The 13,916-nt window shown below is 39.8% G+C and overlaps 1 protein-coding gene across 1 annotated transcript in view; it reads left to right on the plus strand.

Annotated features, from left to right (window-relative positions):
* kcnh7 (potassium voltage-gated channel subfamily H member 7) overlaps positions 1-13,618 on the plus strand; it is a 36,570-nt gene extending 22,952 nt beyond the window's left edge. Inside the window, exons 7-15 of the mRNA XM_079663785.1 lie at positions 36-435; positions 800-999; positions 2,087-2,339; positions 5,098-5,303; positions 5,717-5,804; positions 5,947-6,105; positions 7,117-7,273; positions 9,405-9,585; positions 10,847-13,618. Of these exons, the coding sequence (XP_079519911.1) occupies positions 36-435; positions 800-999; positions 2,087-2,339; positions 5,098-5,303; positions 5,717-5,804; positions 5,947-6,105; positions 7,117-7,273; positions 9,405-9,585; positions 10,847-11,149 (1,947 nt within the window). The 3' untranslated portion in view covers positions 11,150-13,618. The remainder of the gene's footprint in view (positions 1-35; positions 436-799; positions 1,000-2,086; positions 2,340-5,097; positions 5,304-5,716; positions 5,805-5,946; positions 6,106-7,116; positions 7,274-9,404; positions 9,586-10,846) is intronic.
* The last annotated feature ends 298 nt before the right edge of the window (positions 13,619-13,916 follow it).

Consider the following 13,916-nt stretch of genomic DNA (forward strand, 5'->3'; position numbering starts at 1 on the left):
TACTAATCAAATTGCCTTCTGTACATTCTGTTTAGACCACCACTCTGATTGGCCTGCTGAAGACAGCTAGGCTCCTGCGATTGGTGCGTGTAGCCAGGAAGTTGGACCGCTACTCTGAGTATGGTGCTGCGGTCCTCATGCTGCTCATGTGCATCTTTGCCCTCATTGCCCATTGGCTAGCCTGCATCTGGTACGCCATTGGCAATGTGGAAAAGCCTTACTTGGAGCACAAGATTGGCTGGCTGGACAATCTGGGCGTGTCCATAGGAAAAATATACAACTACAGCGACCCTAACTCTGGTCCCTCCATCAAGGACAAGTATGTCACCGCCCTTTACTTCACCTTCAGCAGTCTGACCAGCGTGGGCTTTGGAAATGTTTCCCCAAACACCAACTCTGAGAAGATCTTCTCCATCTGTGTCATGTTGATTGGCTGTGAGTACTTTTTTTATATTTTATAAGTTCTTTTAGCAAAACTTTATTCTGCTTTTATCTGGTGCGGCACTTAAAGTGGATGAGTCAGTAACTTCTCTTGATCATTATTTAGACTATCTATTGCATGTGTGAGTGTTCTGGGAGAAACATCCCTGCGGTGTTTCTCCCTTTTTCCCCCTATTAAAAGTTTTTAGGAGAATATTCATATTTTTTAAGCAAGGGTCTAAGGGCAGATTGTCTTTGTTGTAGCAGCACTTGTTCCTTCTTATTAAATGTAACAGCGGGTCTCTGTCGGCAAAAGCAATACTCATGCAAAGCAATCTGTACAATGTAACTCACCTTTTGCTCGTTGTTTGTATTTCAGCCCTCATGTATGCCAGTATTTTTGGAAACGTCTCAGCCATCATCCAGAGGTTGTACTCGAGTACGGCCAGGTATCATGCTCAGATGTTACGGGTCAGAGAGTTCATACGCTTCCACCAGATCCCCAACCCTCTGAGGCAGAGGCTGGAGGAGTACTTCCAACACTCCTGGGCCTACACCAACGGCATTGATATGAACACGGTAAATAAAAAAGAATCAGCGCATGTATCTGCTAACTGTATAGCATTCATAACATAAATTAACTTATCTCATTGAATGATTTAAGAAATACTTTATATGCAATATTCTAAAAAGACCTTTCTTTCTCTTGTCTGCTTTCCATCTGGATTAACATCTCTACATTGGTAAGAGCAGGAGGTACATGTTTCTATTTCTTGTCATTTTCATAGCAATACAAGAAATGCACATCACTAGTTGTGCATGATTTGTGTGAATGATTTTACATTTTTATAGCATAGTTTCATATCGTAAAGCAAACAAATCAGATTTGAGAGCATTGTTTGTGTAGTAGCATGCATTTCGTCTTGTTTTAATTTAATCTAGAATGTATTTATAATCATTGTATCTGTTACATCTTTTTAACTGTCAACAATATCATGATATATTCATCCTCACCAAAAATGTGGCTATGTTCTGCCAATATATTCATTTTATGTTCAAGAAGATATCTCGTTTTCGTTGATATGATATCGTCCGATATTGTAACAACAACGTTTTCATTACCAGGTTTTTTTAGTTTTTTTTGTAGAAACTCCCTCTCAATTACCATCAGATTGAAGAATAAAAATAAGAGGAATCTCCTTACTCCAATATCAAGTGTTACAGTTCAAGTAAAGCCAAAACTAAGCATGCTTTGTGTGTTGAGCTTCGGGGGTGGTTTCATACATTTAGGTGGATCATTTGTAATCCCTACATTTGTTATTAAAACCACACACGAGTAGCAATTTGTATAACTTGATAAAAATGTATATGCATTAATCTAGATTAAGAAACACTAGAGCGTCCAATTACATTTCAGTTTTTCTCATGATACACTAAAAATGTGGTGTATATGACTGTGTTTACTGGGTCTCTGATTCTGTAACACATCCTGATCTCTGTGTTATTGTCAAGTTTTAATACAACATATTTCCCTTGAAGTACAAGTATACATCGCAATAACACATTTGCTGCTCACAGCTATCTACTTGCATGTATATCGACCTCTTTGAGGATATCAAACTCAACATTTTGTGCATTTTAATCACACTTTTCTTCTGCATCACAGGTGTTAAAAGGTTTCCCTGAGTGCCTGCAGGCGGATATCTGCCTTCATCTCAACAAGAATCTTCTTGAGGAGTGCAAAGCGTTCCAAGGAGCCTCCAAAGGCTGCCTGAGGGCCTTGGCCATGCACTTCAAAACCACTCACGCCCCTCCTGGAGATACTCTGGTCCACTGTGGCGATGTGCTCACCTCTCTCTACTTTATGTCCCGTGGCTCTATTGAGATCCTGAAAGATGACATTGTGGTAGCCATCCTGGGTAAATACAATCCCTTGTTGATTATGTGAAATATGATAATGGGAAACAAGTGTTAGGGGGTGCTAAATTAATAAGTGACTGCTATGTATATGCTGCAAAAGCAGTTACATAAAGCATGTTAAAAGTTAATGTATTCGTCTTCTTTAAGCGAATATTTTTAGTTTGACCTTTACTAGTGTCCATCATCCGTTTCATGTGTTTTCTATTGATATCAAAACATAGATAACCGTAAAAGTCAGCTCCCTGCTGTATTGACGATCTGCCAAATGATTGTGAACTGAATGACACTTCAAATCTGTTGAGAGAAAGGATAAAAAAAACGTATTTCTCTGCTTTTGGTCAAATTTGTTCTTGATAAGGAAATGGTGGTTCAAAATGTATACTACTTTGACCTTAGTGTTAGTTATGTGAGCTTGCAAAAGAAAATCTTCATGTCTTGCCATAAAAGGTTAAGATCTATTTTTCGTTTGTAGTCAAAGAGGAAGCACTTGTTAGAAAGGTCTTGCTAACCCACATGTGAATAAACAGTATGCATACAGTACGGTTGTATTGGATAGACTGAGGATTTGATGTCTGTGTTATGCATATTTTCCACATGTTGTATAAATATGTGTAAAGTATGCTTTTCAAGAATTTCAAATTACTAGAAAACACACTGTACCTTTTTATACACACGTGGGTTTTCCCCTTTGGCTTTTTGTGAAGTGTATTAATTATGTAGTTTATTCAGATTGACGGAAAATGTTCAATTATTGATTGAGCTAACCCCCGACTCTGCCCAGAATGCTTGATAATTATAAATGCAGTGATGCTGCTTTCATAAGCTATGGAAAGGATAGACAGTGTAGTTTCCCAATGGACAAACACTACTTTAATACAGTAAGACGTGCAAGTAGGCTCAGAATTACTTGTGTGCACATCAAAGCATTATGTAAACACGAATAATTAGCAGGTTATTGCAGCAGCTGTACCCTATGGTGTTCACACATTTTGACAAGAATTGCAAGGAGTGCCTGCCGCCCCCCATTGATGTCCTCTGGGCAGTAAGGCTGCTCATGAGACAGCTTTGAGACTCTGACATTTCTATTAAGTGGCTCCACGAAAGGTTGTTTGGCAATCTCAAAAACGCTGCTGACATTTTTGACAGCACAGTGAAATGAGTAGCAGATGCATAGTCGCATTGATAAAAAAGGGCAGTAAAATAATAGACTGAATAAAATAATTGCCAGCTCTAAATGTAAAATAGTATTTTGCGTCAGTGATATGTTGATACTGAATAGGGATCTCTCTCATTAGGAATACGAGTATTTCTGTTTTCCTTCACTGGTGAGCCACAAACAAGTGCCCCGGGCCAAGCCTGGATTAATCTTGCCATTATTCATGAGATGAATGCTTTCCAAAGCTGCACCTGACAGAATGGGGTTTAAGCTTAGTAACAACTGCTGCATCCCACAAAATCCATTATTAACTAACACACTGGTAAAGTAACTGATCTCATAAATCAACCCATTTATATTTGATACGTACATACTGTAATGCTCCTTCAGGAGCATTTTGCTTAAAGGTGTTTTTGGAAACCAAACTGCCCCTGACTAATAATATAGTGGTCAGCCTGTAGTCAGAAAGCATTGTAATAAGACAGAGTCTAAGACCTCAATAGTTTATGACCACTACAAGAGGATAACCCTGTGTGTGCTGAAACTAGCATCCACAGATGATGAATTTGTGTTTTACACTGCCATATGGGCTAATGAGGAACTCAATCCTTGTGTTGAGAGCTGCATGTGGGGGGAGATACAGCAGTCTGTGTGAGGGTGTCCTCTGTGTAGAAAGGTGTGTGTTTCATGCTGTGAAAAGCAAACATGTAGCCAACTTACAACAACTGCCTAGAAGAATTGAATACAATCGGAGGGATGAAACCCCTCTTTAATGGTCACACAGCACACTCAGTGAAATTTGGCCTCTGCATTTAACCCATCCTAGTACCAGGAGTCTAGTATAGGAGCAGTTGGCAGCTATTGTACAGTGCCCGGGGAGCAATGGGAGTGTGGGGGGGAGGGGGTTATCCAGTGCCTTGCTCAATGGCACCACGGCAGGGCCCAGAAGGTGAACTGGGACCTCTCCTAGTAGCAGTCCACACTCCATCTTTAGGTCTGTTCGGGGACTTGAACCAGCGACCCTACGGTTCACAGTCCAAGCCCCTACTGACTGAGCCACTGCCGGACTTGTGGCATTAAGTGATATTCGGGACCAATAAAATGATTTATTGATTTATTAACCCTGAAATATAGTCCTTTGCCAAATGAAGCCTTAATCCAGCAGAGGACAGTCTTATGATGCATGATGATAAAACTTGTGACTTTCTGATAGTTTTGGGAGTAATTGGCTTCATTATGTGATGGCCATTATCAACCTTTTTTTACTTTGAAGTATGTCAATCACAATCAAAGCCTTCTTTCCTTCCACATCAAAGTGGCTTTGAGTTAGCAGCTATTCCTCAGAATAAATAATGGATCAAAGCTAGGCCTTTGGAGAATATCCACGGAGAGGAAAAACTGTTTGATTTTTATCCTGCACAACAACTAACACGTCGGGCTCTTTCGTGAGAGCCTACTTAATAGCAAGACAATTCCTAATAGAAAACAAATGATTCTCTATAACATGCAAGGCTACTTGTAGGAGTCTACACAGGTAACACTGACAATGTTCAAGTGAACCCATCTGCAACATGTATTATCTCTTTGTGTGTTGATCCCAGGAAAAAATGACATATTTGGGGAAATTATCCATGTACTTGCCAAGCCTGGGAAGTCCAATGCTGATGTGCGCGCGTTGAGCTACTGTGACCTGAGCACCATTCAGAGGGAGGATCTGCTGGAGGTGATAGACATGTACCCAGAGTTTGCCGACTACTTCTTCAACAACCTGGAGCTGACCTTTAACCTCAGAGATGAGTCTCCAAAGGTAGATGATAATGCCGTTTAAAAAATGGATGACCAAGGATATACAAAATGACACTTACAATCATGACATTTCTTTAATGTTGCAAGATTTTATAAACATTTCAATAATAAAACTGATGATTATTGACCATTAATGGTTTTGTTATAGGTTTTATTTTTATAAAATGTAGGGACCTTATCTTGCTTATGCAGGGAATATTCCCTTGCTAGTAATCCCCAATTATTTTATTTTGCATTATGGGAAATTTGACCGTGTTTGTGATTTGTTTGCCTTGTAGTTGCTTTTTAATGAATTTGTTGCTGCTTCTTTTATTATACTTTTTAAAAGTGCTTTCATGTTATTGTCACCTTGTATAAGAGTATAATCAGTAAACAAAGTTAATCTGAAACAATTAATCAATTCACATGTTGCAGCCCTCCATCTCCCATGGCGGGGATTCAGACGGCGAGGGCAGTAAGAGCATCAAAAGAAGGATCTCCTTCACACCAGACGTATCTGCAGGTGGGTTGACTAATTTAATCGGTTTAAGCATATCCTCTGGTGTTAGCAAATGTTCTTTGTTATTGTTCCCTGAGCGGAGCATTCACTCCCTACAGAATGCATTTCAGTGTTCCACTAAATCCTGTTGATTGTTGTTTTACAGTGGAAAACAAGGGAGAGGTAACAAACCTAGGGAGGGAGCGGGAGTCTAACTCGTCCCTAAAGAGAAGTACAGAAGTCCTAGAACCCTCTACACCCAACGCCATCCTGGGCTCACATCTGGCAGTCAGAGACAACGTGGAGAGAAGACCATCTTTTGAAGGTAGTCTAATTTGTTCTCAGTTTTATATGAACACAATTTCAATGTTTTGTCAAGAACTCGGAAAGTATTGCCAGGGTGTTTTGGGTTGTGCAGAGCTAAGACACATTTGGGGACGATGAGAAGCCATGGCGGGTTTTTGTCTTTGTTTCTAGATTAGCGGCTACTACTGCTTGGCTGGAGCAAATGGCTGCTTATTAAGGATAGTTTGAGTAATAAAACCAACGTTTAAACACTCATACACAAAAACGCTGCACAGTGGTTTCTAATACTATACCACGATTTTCCAAATTTAGGGAGAAAAAGGTGAAATTGTAAATGTTGATGTGAATCAAATTTACATAATTAGGTAACATTTATATTATTTGTTATAATGGAATACATATTTTTAATCAAAAGAATACAGAAAAAGAAAGAAGAACATTGACATTCTAAAGGTATTGTCTCCTTTCTTTATCTGTGGAGTCTGGCTCAAATTAAATCATCTTGAAAAATATATTTCAAGATTTTGGATTGGCAATACACTTCCATCTGACAAGCCAAATAGTGAAAGCTATTGTTGATCTCTACTGCTTGAAGGATACAGAACAAAAGGCCACATGAGGGTAAAGGTCAGTGCCTTTCATGGTAACGACACACTGAACCACCTCATATCTATACGGCTCACCGTGGTAGTCCAAAAGCCAGCTGCCCAGACTGCTGCTCCAGATAGTGTCATCACACTACTCTCTGTTTAAACTCACAAAGAAGCTCAACATACATCAGCAGACAGCAAGCTGAATACTAACCGGTGCCCAGCAGAGATAACAATGTTGGTTTGCTATTGGAAAACATTGCTTTGATTCTCCCAGTCCCAGTACAAGCTTGATAGATCACAACAAAGAATCTACACACAGCTCTCCTGTAGAGATTAATTACGTCCTATTTCAGTGGGAGGGTTGTTTTGTTCAGTGATGACGTTTATCTGACCCACATGTGAGGATGTAAAGCCAGCGTGTTGGTTTGGCTCTCCAGATCTGTGCTGTGATAAATGGGCTTGTAAGAAGCCTGCGGAGTACCTGGATGAGTCAGCACAATTCCAGGACCTGAGAGAGGATGATAACTCGGCCAGCGAGATCACGTATGGAGAGGTGGAACAGCGCTTAGGTCAGCTTCAAGAGCACTTAAACAGGTACGTGTTTTCAGAGTCGGCACACACAGGGTTGTCCTCTTGTTGCTGTCATAACCTACGAATTACACCAGAGTGTGAACATTGTATGAAAGTGTTTTTCTCTCTTTGTGTAACAAGCACAAAAGGTGTTTTATGTTTTCTTCATAATAGCTTTATCATTTTTATTTATTTAATCAATTTCTTACTCGCATGCCCACTTACTACACTTGCTTTTATGACACGGTGTAACGGTTTAACAGACGTACCTGGAGGGTGTATTAAATAATGGTAGATATCATCTTTCTTTACGTCAGGCAACGTGCAGTATAATTGTAACAAGAACAGATAAAGAGCACACTACAGAAATACATTGATCAAAAATAATGCAATAGTAAAAAGTACAACTTAACACAGGGGACATTTGTATCCACTGGTTCAAAGCAAAACACAGTTTCATTTGACCAGATGTCTCAAACATTTCCATTAACTACAACAGGAAGTCCAAAGTTTACTTTTTAAAACCAAGAGTTTCCATGCGTTTCTGTTGTACAATTTTCACCTTTGACACAGTTGAGTTTTCTATTGGTTTTAAGAATACAAAGTGTTATACACTCTGACTCGTTGTATGTTGTTCAAACCCGGAGATGTTTTTCAAAATGTAGGAAGATTCCTCAAAGCTACTCAAAGAAAAAGTAGGAATTGATTACAGTCAATGCAGACATGTGTAAAGGTACTTTTCAGGCAAGAGTACTTGGCATGTTCTAAATAGTTTTTGATCATATTCTCAAGAAACAACCCAATTAAAACTGTTGGTATAGAATAAGATATTTCCTAATTATTCACATTATTATATTGCCATGAGATGTTCAGTCACTGATTAATTATTAACAGGCACTTCATTTTTTAAAGTTGTTGCCTCCCACACAGCTAAAATTAAGTCACACGTCCCCTGCGATCACTGGCAATGTGTAGTTTAATTGCCAATGTACATGAGTAGGTAGAGAAAGGCAACTAGCTGGCAGAAGCTGTTGTCGGACTCCGAGTGGGCGGCTGGATCTACTGGAAGCAGGATGTACTGCTGCCGAACCGAGTCTAAAACTGACGACTGAAATCAAAGTATGTCTGAAACATCATGGAACAAAAGCCACTCGCTAGATAAACTCACTCTAATTCAAACAAATATATATGCAAGTAAGCTCAGCTCCAGAGTGTATAAATTGATATTCAAGCTCGTTATTTTCTGTAGTGGAGAGTCATATTGGCCACAGTTTTTACAGCACACCTGCAGCCAGCAGGCCATCTAGATAAACAGACACATGAACAGCAGGGGGTATTTTTAGCTTGAATAATCACAGAGAAGAGAGATGGCATTAGGGTTCTAGAAATACAGAGTTGGCTCATTTTATTTAGCACAAATAAGAGATTTTTCAACTGCACTGTACCAAACCATGTTTTTTTATCTATAATGCTAGCTGGCTGGAGAAGGAACAGCCCTCTCTGGGTTTTGTGTGTTTTCTTGGCTTTGACTAGTTGAAAAAATATATGACAGAAAAAAAGTTAGCGTGGCATTCCCCTCAACAAATATATAAAATAGCTGGAAAAAAAATATTTGCTGCACCTGTTATGAATGCCTACTGTGTGGCTGCTTTTACCATATCCCTACACCTTCATAAGGCAGTGGACAAAATGCTGCCTCGTAATAATAGAGCAGCACAGTAAACCTGAAACATATTTATAAATGTCTATATATTTATATATAAGAGGGAATACAGATGTATTTAAAGGTTATTCAGCTTTACTCAGTTTTGCCTGACGCTCTAAATATAGAGCTTGGATGACTTCTACTCATAATTAGATTGCCCAAATAAGTGTGATTTAGACATTTCCACAATAAACGCTCAAATCACACCTCCCACAGAAAGCTCATTATCACTCCTAGCATGAGCAGAGTCTTCCATCCTCTACTCTGGCACAATGGGTTTTCACGCCTCTACGTCTCTTCATTTGTCTACTGAGGAGCACAAGCTCCATCTAGTGCTCAGTGAGGGGCGTTTTCAGCCATTATATGTGCAGACTTGTCCGTTTTATGCACTAATCACCTCTTGTTTGTGATAATTTCTCACTTTGTTTTTATTTTCCTTTTCTTCTTGAGGCTGGAGAATCAGATGATGACAGATATTCAGACCATCCTGCAGCTGCTGCAAAGACAGCCGACACTGGGACCTCCGGCCTACAGCACAGTGACTGCCAGCCTAGACTATCACACACCTGCTGTGAAGGTTCAGCCAGCTGCTCTGACTGCAAGCCGTGTTTTCAGCCATACAGGAACTCAAGTAAGGAAGTCTTTGGTAGAGACAGTTTTAACCCCCCCCCCCCCCCCACAATAAGTTATTTTTGCACGCATTATTTTGGCAGAGCAGGGGAGTCGTGCATCAGCTGGCTTTTACAATCAACAATCACATTCTCAACCAGTCAGCAGGGGTGTTAAAGGAGACAATGCGGCGGTGTCTGTAATCTGACAAGCTCCTGCTGTTTCTTATTGCTTTGCTCCCAACTGTCCGATTATTGGTTGGTCTGCCGTAGTGTTTGCCAGGAAGTCTGGACAATCAAAGGAGTTAATCACAGCCTCTGTCTGACACCATCTGAATTGTCTAGATGACATAAGCTTCTCCAGTCAGGGAGTCAATGCATGTACTATGTTCTTAATAACTGAATAGTTTTATATTATATTGATATCATGTTAATAATACAAATATGATTATATCATGTATTAATGTAGCGCCTCTTAAATCGTGGATTGTAGTCTATCCCTCCACTCTTATATTTAGACAATTCTACAAAACGCAGAAAAAAAGAAAGTCAAAGATAAATGTAACTTTATGTATTATTTTATGATAGTCATTGCCAAAATAATCAGATATTCTGACTGCTCTGCTGGGAGTATAGATTTTTGAAACTGTTGAACTTAAAGGTGGGGTAGGTAATTTCGGAGAAACCAGCTCCAGTGCGCTAGAATTAGAAAATACACAACCGGAGAAAATCTGCCACTTCCTTACAGAGCCTCTCCTCCAACACACACGCACACAGCACATGACCAATGAGGGCACGAGATAAGTTTGTGCACAGATGGAAGTCTGACAGGCAGGTAGGCCATCCAGTTACTTTAGCCGGGCCGGCTCAAATGATTGGTCGTGCTTTTTACAGTACTACGGCTTCCAGAGATTACATTTTTGTATGGATTTTTTGTCAAAGCACTTAAGATATTCATTCGGGATGTTAAGAGCATTCCATGGAATATAACAAAAAGTGTATCTCGAGCCAGTTTCTCAAACTTACCTACCACACCTTTAATATTAGTTCTTATTTAGTAGGTTTTTTTTAATTTTTACAATAATGTATTTTTTGTGCAATTCATATGTTTGCATTTGACTATTCTGATAGAAATCTGGACCTTTTTTGTACACCAACTAAAAGTAATGGACCAAGTTGAAAAAAACAATGAATAAATACAAAATGTTGTATAATTTAGTTCTAGATTACATACACGTTCGAAAAATCTAATGCAATTACATTTTTTGACGATCTTCTTCGAAGGGCCCCAACAAGGAACTGGAGAGGGCCGTTCAGGAATCCAAAGACTCTCTGTCGAGCTTGGCCAACGTGAATGCTCCCATCGAGGGCAGCCTTACAGCATCGCTTGTACAAAGACATACAGAGACTCAACAACAACAACAACAACAACAGATCACCCTGCATCAACAGTCAGCACTGATGCTTCTTCCAACTGAAACCTCTTCAATCTCCTCCTCCTCTTCCCCAGCAGCCCCTTCTGACTCCAACCTCCACACCACTGGCCTCCAAAAACCTGTCTCAGACTCAGAGTTTCCAAGGCCATAATCTTCCAGAGGCACTTTGTTCTTATACCTGGGTTGTTAAGCTGTTATTACTTTTTTAAGTAGCAGCTTTTTATCAGCATGCTGGCACAGACATCTGTACTGTTCATTTGCAATGGCTTGGTATTAGTAGGCCTGGTAGGATGTTTTTTTTCCTTCATTATGCATGTGGATAAAAAAAAAACCGGTTTGCTACAGTTAACAGTTGGTTAACTGTTATCAGTCTAGTAACAATGGTTACATATTGTAACGACAGCTCTATAAACACTGAAGCCCTCTGATAGACTCTTTAAGCATTATCACACTCAAAATGTTGATGCCCAACCAATCAAGATGAACCTATTCAACCACACAAAGAGTGGTCCAATAAGAGGACAGAAATGAACTATTTATTAAGTTTACAGCTTCCTAACTAATTTCAACTTCATCTGCATGTAAACTGGTTAAAGGGCACTACCTGGTTGTGCTAGAACTAGCACTGCAACATCATATCAACGTCCTTTGTCACTCAAGCTTTGCACTCTAATCGGCTCTAATGGATTCTGTACAATGTGACTTTTCATTAATGGACACATTACTGGTCCCAGAGGGCTGGGCTAAGTGGGCCACAAGGCCAGACTCAGCCATAATAACTACCACACAGTACCCTTAACAATTTGCGTTCCACTGGACCCCAGGAAACAGACAACCTTGAGAATCAGAGAGGTGTGTCCCTTCCCCCATCATAACTTGCTAAACAAGCAGAGTCAACTGACCTACCTCACACAGGACTAGGGTCTCAATTTTCAGTCCAATGTATCATACTTCGGGTTACTTCCTGGTGTCAGCTGCAAAGCTGTGATAAGCTTAGTTCCCCAACACCCATCATATTAGTCCTTCCCAGGAAACAACAAATTGTATGCACAGTATGAAACCACCTGCTCCTCAACATCCCTAATGAAGGTGCATGTAGTTCCCATTAGTAAGACACCTGACGGACAAGGTGACACTCGAAAACCTCTGGAAATCAAATGATGCCAGCAGGGAAATGCCACACACACAGATCCTGCCCATCCTGAAAGATTTGGTAATAGTTAATCATTTTTGACAGCAGCCATCTCTTCGGACAGGAGTTTGCTAATATCCTTACTAGGCTTTATCCCACCCAACATTTCATGTCTGTCGTCAGAAGAAGGATCTCTCCAGCAGCTAAGTGTTAACAAAGAACGGCTACTGTACACCTCACTCCCAGAAGGTCCCAAGAGACAGGGCAAACAACAGAGTGACAGCACTCTAAGTCAGTTTAAAAAGGGAAGTAGAGATGGAGACCACAAATAAAGATTGCAAACGATGGTGACATCTTTCACCAGTGTTTCGAGGCAGATTGCAAGTCCAACCTGAAACTTGGAAGCAGTGTGAGACAAAGCTAGGGCCCTACACTACTTAGAGTACTCATTTCCATTATATGTGTAGGATCTGAATAACCAAATTATGAGAGGGGGACTTTGCTGAAAAATGTGCCTAGAATCTGAATCTGAAGCTGATGCAGGCCATAGGTTAAAACGCATAATATTAATTTCCACTTCTGGGATACTGGCCATGTTTACACCAGCAATAGTCAATACTGAAAAAGATCTTGTTAGAGCCCATAAGAGTGACAAGCCCGTGTGCTATACAGATACAGACTATACAAACTATTTTTCTGCAGCTATTAGTGAAGCGCAACATTATTACAAAGGTGTGACAACAGTTTTTCTTATTTGTTGTGCCCATCTTCTCTGAAGTGTGACTCAGGGGTTATGGAAAATTGCACTGCAATATACAGTACAGTATAAAGTATACTGTATTTTTCTTCTTTAAACAATGTGCATTATTACTGCGTCACTAATGTGCACCTACTGCAGAAGGTCAAGCCAACAGAATGCACCATACATGCTTGTCCGGGCAGATATCATAACATGCAGCTTGAAGTCTTTCTGCTGTTCTGCTGCCTCAGACAAACAAGTATGTTGTAGGTATTTTTACATGGCAGTGCATGTGTTTTATATTTATATATTTACTGTTTTGCACTGCTTATGAGCCCAAAGTAGCACATTACAATATGAAAATGATGTCAGCATATTCGTCTCTTCTTAGGATGCACATATTTGGTGTGTTGGGGGAGAGGTGGGACGGGGACACCTGGAAAGTCAGTACTTGTGCATAAGCAGGCCCCAGAGAGGGTTTTGTGCCTATACTACCAATCCAAATGCAAAGTCAGCATCTTCATGTATAACTAACAATAACATAGACGAAGCATATCGATTATTGTATTTTTTTGGTGGCAATGTACGTCAATGTTGAATTGTTGTTAGACAATTGTTAGAAGATAAATGCATCACATTGCAGAAAGTATTTTTTTTAACTGAGTAAATTATATGAGAAACTCTTTAGCAAAACAGTACTACATATGTTTGTTTTTAAGCTGTGGGAGCAATAAATGAAAACACACATAGCTGTGTCACTGGATTTCTCTTTATAAGGCCACATTTTCAGGTCAAATGTAATGGAAACTTTACTTTAAAGCAACTTCAATATTAAGATAATTTATTAAACATTTTAAGAGGGTGACTTGTCATCTTTGACATGTTACATAACCTTTTCAACACTGATGAATAAACATGCAGAAGTCAGCATGAGGTCACCGTGTGTTCAATGTACCAATGGTACAAAAGTGTCCGACTCCTCTTTGAAGAGAAATTAATCTAAATGTTTTAATCAGCCACTAAATCAAAAACACCTCTGTGAGGGGA

This window comes from Notothenia rossii, assembly GCF_949606895.1.
Source record: "Notothenia rossii genome assembly, chromosome: 2".
NCBI lineage: Eukaryota > Metazoa > Chordata > Actinopteri > Perciformes > Nototheniidae > Notothenia > Notothenia rossii.